Source organism: Podarcis muralis, chromosome 2, assembly GCF_964188315.1.
Source record: "Podarcis muralis chromosome 2, rPodMur119.hap1.1, whole genome shotgun sequence".
Lineage (NCBI taxonomy): Eukaryota > Metazoa > Chordata > Lepidosauria > Squamata > Lacertidae > Podarcis > Podarcis muralis.
In genome coordinates, this window is record NC_135656.1 from 54,753,241 (window position 1) to 54,763,226 (window position 9,986).

The 9,986-nt window shown below is 39.8% G+C and overlaps 1 protein-coding gene across 3 annotated transcripts in view; it reads left to right on the forward strand.

Moving 5' to 3' along the window:
* NR3C1 (nuclear receptor subfamily 3 group C member 1) overlaps positions 1–9,784 on the forward strand; it is a 52,037-nt gene extending 42,253 nt beyond the window's left edge. For all 3 annotated transcript variants that reach the window (XM_077924487.1, XM_028717924.2, XM_028717925.2), the window contains 3 exons: positions 1,551–1,681; positions 2,604–2,761; positions 3,239–9,784. In XM_077924487.1, coding sequence (XP_077780613.1) covers positions 1,551–1,681; positions 2,604–2,761; positions 3,239–3,391 — 442 coding nt within the window. In that variant the 3' untranslated portion in view covers positions 3,392–9,784. The remainder of the gene's footprint in view (positions 1–1,550; positions 1,682–2,603; positions 2,762–3,238) is intronic.
* Positions 9,785–9,986: the final 202 nt, after the last annotated feature.

Below are 9,986 nucleotides of genomic sequence, written 5' to 3' on the forward strand. Positions count from 1 at the left end.
CTCTGGTCCATGGGGTCACGAAGAGTCGGACACGACTAAACAACAACAACAAAGTCCTAAGAATTGGCTTAAACTTTCTCTAGAGACAAAGGGGAGACACTTACCGTATTTTTCGCCCCATAGGGCGCACCTAGTTTTTTGGGGGGAAATCAAGGGGGGGATTTATCCCCCCCCCCCAGCCATCCCCAAGCTAGAAGAGGGAGACGGAGTGCTCCGTCTCCCTCTTTTGCCTTCAGGGACAGCCTCCCTAGCCTTCGTGGGGCAGCGGCTTGCCCCGTTGTCCCCCGAGCTTGTGGGGCTGGTGGTGGGGAGAAGCTTGCTTCTCCCCACCGCCAGCCTCCAAACCAGGTCAGGGGATAGCGGGATGGCGGCGCTCCATCTCCCCGCTGTCCCCCGAGCTTGTGGGGCTGCCCGATATCTGCCCGAAGCCTGGGGTACGCTCCGGAGCGTGCTTCGGGCTGCAGGCTGCCACCCGCAAGCCTTGCGAGTCTGGCGGGAACTCCTGCCGGGCTCGCAAGGCTTGCGGATAGCTTCCTGAAGCCTGGAGAGCGAGAGGGGTCAGTGCGCACCGACCCCTCTCGCTCTCCAGGCTTCAACGAAAGCTTGCATTCGCCCCATAGGATGCACACACATTTCCCCTTCATTTTTGGAGGGGGGAAAGTGCGTCCTATAGGGTGAAAAATACGGTACATTAGTAACCTACCTTCTCCTTTGTGGCCAGCCTGGAAATTCAGATATCTTCTCAACAGGCTAGTAGATCAGGGAAAGCACTAATAAACTGGCTTCCTTCCTTCAAAGCCATCCCCAATCCCATGGATTGTCAGAGAAGGAGTAGAGGGTTTTGTTCCTCCTCTGCCAACCCACTCTGTCATTGGTATGAAATTCCTTCCTGGTCATCTATGGCTAGAAGTCTAGTTGTTGTATTTATTGTGTTGCCTTGTTAATAACTTATGCCTAGACGATTTGTAAAGCATGGAATACAGTCATACCTTGGGTTACAGACCCTCCAGGCTGCGGGGGGGGTTTTGGGTTGCGGACCTGTCGAAACCCGGAAGTACTGGAAGGGGTACTTCCGGGGGTTGCGCATGCACAGAAGCACTAAATCACGCTTTGCGCATGCGCACCAAATCGCAACCCGCACATGCGCAGATGCACCGCTGCAGGTTGCGAACGTGCATCCCACATGGAACACGTTCGCAACCCGAGCATCCACTGTATAGGAGAATCCATAAGTGCAATAAGTTTTAAAAGGAAAAGATTGTATACTTATACAGCAGAAAGGTCAGAAGGGAAATTCTGTAAACATCTATTTTACCCTTCATGATAAAATACCATTTTACTATTCTGAGTAAACCTTTCACAATAGTATTAAAAACTGCAGTTTATTTAAAGGCATTGCTGTGCGACTTCATTTGGAAAAAGTATGCGTATCTTACCAGCCTATAATTTCTGGAATTCATGTAAATAGAGGCATCTCCTTACTGGTAAACAAGGTACAAATTAATTTCTTTTGTACTGATTCAGATGTGTATATTCTATTTACTCCTCAGGCAGAGAATGAATTTACCCTGTATGTATGAACAATGCAAGCGTTTGCTGATGGTTACTAATGAGTTAGCACGTCTTCAAGTTTCATACGAGGAATATCTCTGCATGAAAACCTTGCTGCTTCTCTCTACAAGTACGTGAACATTGGTGATTCCTCTTTTTTAAAAAACAAAACCACATTTTAAAGAGTTCTCCTTCAACACTGATCTGGGAACTGAATTTAGAACTCTCAGATCCAGTTTCTTAGAGAGTTCTGTGGCTACCACATTTTGTCAGTCTTGGGTCAGCATTTGTGTACCTCATAAATGATAGTCCAAAAAAGCATGTTAAAATTATTTTGAAATTAACAATTTGTCATAATATCTGTTGGACCAAACCAATTTTGCCACCAGAAATAACTAAAATGTTCAATTCTTAAATGGGTTCAGGCTTTGTGGTAGCTGGAGAGCTGATGAAAGTAGCAGTTTGCACATAAATGCTTGGACAAGGAAGCTCTGTTCAGACTTAAGTCGACTCTGATAATAGGTATGAGTCTCTGGTGTGATCAAAGCCCAGGAGTGTCCTGTGGAGGAGAAATTTGCAGAAGCTTTTTCAGTAGAAGGGAGTTTTATTTTTCTAGGTACACTAGAAGAATAAACAGAATCAATAGCCATTTATTTCTTCCTGGAAATACAACCATTTGGAGACACGGTTGATGGATGAATCCAGGAAACATTAATCTCCATGGTGCAAAATCTTACAACCATACTATTTCTATGGACAAGGTCACTTAGAATTTCCTATAATTTGAGAGGTATGTGCACAAGTGTGGGTACTGGTTTTCCTTGTGCTACATACTGTCTTAGACTACAAAACCAAAACGGCCTTTTAATGGTGTTATTCACAATACTTATTTTATGCAGAAACTCTGAACTCTCTGCAATTGTCTGCATAAATATCCACAATTTAAAACCATGATTCTAACTTCTCTTGTCTTGGTTTACGGTAAATAGAAACATCCTGTTGTAGGACGCTTACAAACTCAGGTGATCTAAAAACTAATCTCAATATTTCAGTTCCTAAGGAGGGCTTGAGGAGTCAGGCTCTGTTTGATGAAATTCGTATGACCTACATCAAAGAACTGGGAAAAGCTATAGTGAAGAGAGAGGGAAACTCGAGCCAGAACTGGCAGCGATTTTATCAACTGACAAAACTTTTGGACTCCATGCATGATGTAAGTTTTGCTTCCATACATTGATTCTGTGCAATTTGAGGATAGTACCAATGTGGATAAAACCTGGCCAGTGAAAAAGCCATCTAGGCACAGCTTTCCTGATTCTAAAGCTAAGGTTCTTCAGAAAGGTACCTTTCTGGACTCCCACTGCCCCTTCTAGGCCATTGATTGTAAAGTATTCCAGTAAGTAGGGATGCGGGCAAAGGCGACATCAGTGCACCCCTCACAGGGCCACTCTGCCACCAACTGCCCTGTGGGAAGGATCCTGACGGCATTTTATATGTCAGTATTGTTCATTGTGGATTTTTATAACAAGAGTTTTACTCATAAGCAGCTTTGAAATCTGATTTAAGCCAGCATTCTTTTGCCAGTTTTAATTTGTGCTGTGATATAAACGACTTGCAGCATTTTATATATGCTACACTGTATTGATAATTCAGGCTTCCTTTAAGAAATTAATTCTCTTATCATTTGCAGGTGGTTGAGAATCTTCTAAGCTTTTGCTTCCAAACGTTTTTGGATAAATCCATGAGTATTGAATTTCCAGAAATGTTGGCAGAAATCATCAGCAATCAGTTACCAAAATATTCAAATGGGAATATCAAGAAACTCCTATTTCATCAGAAGTGACTGCCTTAATACAGAAATAATGCCTTAAGGAAAAAAAAGTCAATTATAGCTTCTTTTTTACAAACTAAAAGACTTGTTAATTTTGTCCTTGCAACTATATTGGGTGTTCTTGTTTTTGTTTTGTAATTATGCACTACATGTGGTTTACAGAGGGCCAAGACCTAGGTTTCAGAAGCAGATGCCTCAAACTGAATGATTACAGGAAGAAGGAAAAGAAGGAAATATGATTTGGGATTTTCCCTCCAGAAACACCATCATATTCACAGGATAGGATATACCAAAACAGCAGTGTCAAGTTCAGAATCTACATTGTCAACATTCTGCTAGGAATTTCTGCAGTTGGCTGGATAAAATTTTCTAGGTTTTTGTTTTGGTATAGATTTTTTGTATAGTTAAGGTAGCATTTTGATTTATGCATGTAACATGAAGAAAGTTTACAACTGTATATCGGAAAAGGGAAGTTGTGCCTTTTATAGCTATTACTGTCTGGTTTTAGCAATTTCCTTTAACTTTATATACAGTGAACTAAGCTTGCTCATTTTTTCTTACATAATTTTTGTAAAACGTCAAGATGCCTATTGTACAGCTGTTTTTTTAAAGTGGGGCAGCTCATAGCTTAATGACCTCTAGATATTAATCTTTTAAGTATACTCATGTGAATATAGGTTGACTTTTCTAACCTGATCAAGACTGTCATAGTCACCTTTTAGATGTCACCTTTTAAATTTGGCCTATAAAAATCAGCTTTCTTCAGTGGCGGGGGTGGGGTGGGAGGGATTGAAATGTAATCCAAATCTAACCTGAACACTGGACATGCATACTTTTGATATTGGTCAAAGATTCTGTGAGCTACTTGCAAACTAGCTCTGTCTTAAACAGGTTTGTCAACACAAACTTTTTTTTTAAACAAAGCATACTAGATATTTACATTTAATGTGATAGCCATAATTGTAAGATTCTTGGGCTGGATTGACAGTAAAAACATCAGTCTTGACTGCCCATCAGGAAACCTTCAGGAAAATATGCATAATTGTTTAAAAGTTTACTTCTACATGGAAAAATTAACTTTTTCCATACTCAGTCTATTGCCATATGAGTGTGTACTTCTGTGTGCATCAGTGTATATTATATATACAGTGGCCACAATCCAGAGCAGCTGTCATAACGCAGAACAAAACTGATGTGCACCAAAATTGGCATGTCTGCTGTTCTCCTTGGACATAACTGAGAAGTAGCAAAACCTGTGCTTTTTTAAATTATTTGGAGGACAATATTGATGATCAGTTCATCTTTTTTCCCCACAACAAGTGCAAAGCTGTGCAATTGCCTCCTTGGGCTTCTCACAATTGTTGGATTACAGCCAGTGTTGCCATTCTAGAGAATCTGCTCCCTCCAGCCTAAGATGTGATTGGCACTGCCACTTCTTATAACCTATGGGGAAGGGGTTGGAGGATGGCAAGGCTGCCTTATGAGATGATAGTACTGCAGCTCATGCCTCACCAGTGCAGTAGTGCCCCGAGTCCTGAACACACACACCCGAGCCTACCTTTGCAGCAGCTTTTTGTTCCGCAGTAAAGCAGAACAATAAGTAGAAAGAAGCCAGTTTCTGCTTGTGGATCACTCCCTGGATTGGGCAAAATCTTGACTCTTATTTTAAGTTGATAATTTCTGTTGACTTCAATAGTCAGGAACTCTATATGTGTATATACGTACACGTATACATAGTTTATATAAATACATATACATAAATATCATTGAATTACAAAAAATAAATGTAATTATGCCCAGTATATATTATGTTTAGTATTATAATGATTCTTAAAAGATTTTACTTCAAGTAAGATTTTTACCTTTATGCAGAAAATAAAATAGACCAAACTACAGAAAGAAACAAATCACTTCTGGAAAATAAAAACCCTAAATTTGTGTTGTTACACCCCCATTTTCACTTCATTCGTCACCCAAACAATCCTATCTTGTTTCCTGGAGAACACGAAAATTCCGCTACTGATTTAGTGGTGTAGACTAGAGCTTTGTCTCTGTACGTCTCCCAACCCTTCTGCATCAAACTACTAGTGTGCCATAAAAACAACCACCATATAAGTCTTGTGAATTTACAACCATGTAAGTCTTGTGAATTTTTCCTTGTCATCATTGATTTATATTTTAAAACAATTTGCAAGCTGTAGTAGCCTATCCTCTGAGCAGCTTAGGAATTCTCAGAAAATTGTAAATGCTACGCCACTCGAAAGAAAGAAAAAATATTTTTGTTCAAAGTGGCCTGGATATTTCTGTAAAAAGAAATTAATGGGGGTTTAATTACTTAACAGGAGTTAACAATCAAAATGTAATATGATGCTACTAATATTTTTTTAGTTATATTTTCAAATAGATATCATTTGGTAGAGTTTGAAAAGGAAGGAAGGGCTACTACAGCTTTAAAAGCAATTTATCAAATTATTGTAAAATAGCTTGTATAGTGTATCATAAGAATGGTTTTTAGATGACAGATTGCTTTATCATGACATGTGATATATTTTTTCTAGGGGTCACAAATGTGTTAAATGGTAACCCATACAAATTGTGGTTTGTCTGGAAGTATTAATCCTGGCAGCATTGTTCTGAAGTATCTAAAGAGGTACTCTAGTTTTACTTGGTGTGTTTCTATCGTTTGTTTGTTTTTATCCTTTTCCTTTTGCTTTCCTTTTTGTTTTAAAGGCACTTACCCATATTCGGTGGGAGTTCCTCGGGCTGAAACCTAAATCCATTAGTCCGCTGTAAGAAAAACACGGGAGCTGGAGGTTCAATTTAATTGCCCAGCCCGTGCGCTTGGTCCCCTCACATTCCAGGACTAAACCTGCAGCAGATGTGCAGGTTTATTTGACCCTTCCCCCTATCCCACCCCCCACCCCCCAAAATAAAGCAGTGTGTTCGTATGTCCACACTTCTCTATGTATGGGGTTACTTTCACATATAGCCTCACAGAGCACCGCAAAACAGTGAGACAAATTTGGCAGTTAAAATCCATACAGGTACCAGCAATATGTAAATAATAGAGCATAGGTTGTTCACCATCTACTAAATACATTTCTAATTATTCAACAAAAATGTTCCTGGTAAAATAGGAGTTTTACCTGAACTATCTGTTCTTAATTCTTTTTTTAAAAAACAAAACAAAACACCAACAACAAACGTTAAGCTTACAAATGGAAATCCCCAGCTACTTTCAAGTAAAATACTACCTTTTAATAACAGTAATCATTCTTTTTGATCTCTGTGCAGTCCCACAATTGGGTGCTGCAGCTATGCATAGCATCTGGAGAACCTTACAGAGCTTTTGTCAAGTAACTCATCCTCTGGTGCTGCGAGCCTCTTTGCAATTATCTGGGGTGGGGAGGGGAGGGGGGGGATAAGGGCAAGCGCCACCTCCTTGAGAATGGGCTGCCTGTGTTTCTCTCTGTGAACTTTTCCACAGGAGCACCAGCTCCCTGGCTAGGGCTCTAGAAGGTTCTAAACATGTTCTGCATAGAATACAGTTGTGTTATGCACAGATGACCACTCAAAGGATACTAGAAACAGGTAAGAAACCTGTCTCTCTTCTTGAATAAGCTCTTTAAAGTATGTATGTTTTAACAGTTAATCTAAGCTTCAGAGAGTATTTTAACATTAGTTTGCAAACCATTGGGATGAAAACGTGTATTCTGCCTGATTTTAGTTAATGCTAAGAGACTCAAGTACAGTATTTGGTTTCAAAAAGGTTCCTGAAAAGATAAATCATGACACCCTGTCTTTATTTCAAAGGAAAATTTGGAAAGTTGAACTTGGGAACTGATGTGTAGTAAACATTTTAGTCCAAGTTTAAGGAAGCTAGCACTGCATCCATGGACAAATGTATGTGTGGTGGTTTACCTATACAAGTGAGGTATACAGAAATCAATATTATGACTATGTGCAAACAAGTACTTCAGCGGTGGAAAAGAGGCTCTAATTCTTTTGATTTCATGTATTTTTGCTCAGTTTTTGGACTTTGATTTCACTTTTTAAAAATGCTGATTCTGGAAAAGAACTTTCAATTTAAATGTGCTGTTAAGAATATAAGTACAAGCCATTTAAAGTACATAAGCATCAGCAAAAGGTATGTTGTTTCTTGTCTGGCTAGTCTTTTTCATGCTGGGGAAAATCAGCACTTCAAATAAAGCAGGGAATATTCTGACTTCTGTCTCTTCAGTGCCTTGCCACAACATGCTAACAGAAATAACATGGGTAGCGCCAGATATGCATGCTGTATGTTAGAATTGCACTTGGAAACTAATAGGAATGGCCTTTCATAGGATATGTTAGGGCATGCAAACGGAGAGAGGAAATTTTATCACTTATACACCACTAAAGTAACTGAGAGCCTTAGCCTTAAGCCTGAGCACACTTACTTTGAAGTAAGTCCTATAAAGTCTTTGGGACTGACGTCCAGGCAAATGTGCTTAGGATTGGTTTGCCAATCTTGCCAGCCGTACCGTATTAAACCAAAAATAAAGCATTGAGTTTCCTTGAAAACAGCAGAGGCTGAGAAAGTGCGCACAACAACAAGTGCCAGCCTACCTTTAGAAACACAGCCACTTAACTTGACAAAATAACAGCGTATTAGGAACAGAGGTGGGAAGAAAGCAGATGGTGGAGAACTGAGAACCAAGGCTAGTCCCATTTACCATATTCATATACGCACATCATGTGGAGCGATTACAAATATGCAGGCTCACAAGATAAGATAGCACATCTTCATTTTGTTCAGCATGCAGAAACTCAGTGGGGCCTTAATTCTTCAACATAGTGTGCATTCCGATGCTGATTATGCAAAGAACTTAACCCTTCTACACTTGCAAAGAATGAGTTAAATCAAATGCTGTCAGGCAGAACCCATTTTAGTTTTTAAACAAAAAAAATTAAGTACTATTTACAAAACCATATTAAATGTACAGGTGGATGGTAGCTGGTGGGGTGGGGAGGTCTGTAATTTCTACAGCTTTTAACATCTCCTTTGAGAGATGCATCCCGCCCCCGCCCCCGCTCCAACAGAAAAGCTGGGTCCAGAGCTACAGTCGTGTCTGCAGAAGGTGTCTTCTGTTGACAAGTAGTGTTATATACTTTAGTGCCAAAGTAAAGTGAAAATAAATCCAAAGACGTTCTTCCGCTTCATCAAGCAGAAGCCCAAGAACTTTTATCGAACCTACCTGGCATACTGTTACACAAATGCTTTCCCTGGTGCTGTGTAAGCTTTTGGACATAAGAGTTAAAATTTTAAAATTAACTTGGGTAGTTAATGCCTCCTTAGCTTTACTGTGGCATCAGCACTAAGTTGCTGTTGTGGTGTTTACACAAAGCTTTTATCATGATGGGGCTGTTTATGCCCTGCATGACATGCCAGCGAATCCTTTTGGAACGCCCATAGAAACATGGGGTGGTATTTGGACATCACAGAACAACAGGCTCCCATTATTTTCAGCAAATGCATGGCAAATGAAATCGATGTCAGGGGAGGGGAAAGCTTTTGCATGTTTTGACTAGCCCATGGGGCCAGTTCTGGCCCCTCAAGTGTAGGAGGGTTGAGACATCCGAGGAATGGGTGGCAAGGCCCTGGCGTTTTGAACCCACTGCAAGATAAAGTATGTGCTTAAGTACTTTGTGGAAAGGGACCAGAGTCTCCAGCCTCTTTCAGAATTGAGCCTCATCCACCACTGCCTGGTCAATATTAAAACCAATTGGGCACAATTGCCCTGAATGTACACACATTTTTATGCTACTGCTGTCAACGTAGGAACTGTACTTTCAAGCAAGAAATAGAGCCTCATGTTATTGGAAAACACTGAAGGGCCCTTTCTGAGGCTTTTGTTTGCTGGTAAAAAGGCTGCGTGTGTGAAAATAGCCTCCTTTCTCCCCAACCCCCCAAAACCATACAAGCCCAGGCTTAATAGCACGGATTCAATAGTGTGTCAACGTTCTATTTTGTATATTATACAAAAGATATATAATGGGGACAAATCCTATATTATGCTGGTGTATGGCATTATTAAAAAGCTTTTTTTGTTATTTTTATCACAGTAATTTTAAACAGTGTAAAAAAAAATTAAAACAAGTGACTCCTGTTTAAAAATAAAAAGTTGTAGTTTTTTATTCATGCCGAATAACTCTGTAGTAACCATGTCTTTTCACCTACACAGTGAAATGTTGGATTGTAAAATCTTGTGTGGAACTGTTGAGCATTTATTTTTCATTTTAAATTTTGCTGTTCTATTAAATTCAAAGCCACACGTCTGTACAGAAGTTGCAGTAAATGTAAGCCATTTACAGCAATGCTGAATAATGGACAAAATGACATAATAAAAACCTGCTTTTTCATTACATGTTCAAATACCCTTTGAAGTAGGGTTTTTTCGTTTTGTTTTGTTTCTTGTACAGTGCGTTGCAGATGGAGTTCAGCCTTCTATTAACCTACAAAAATTAAGGCTGCAATCCTATAAACATTTACCTGGGAGTCTGTGTGTGGTTGCGTTAGAGTACTGTCAGTGAAAATAATACAAGCAGAAGCATGCCAAAAACTTGA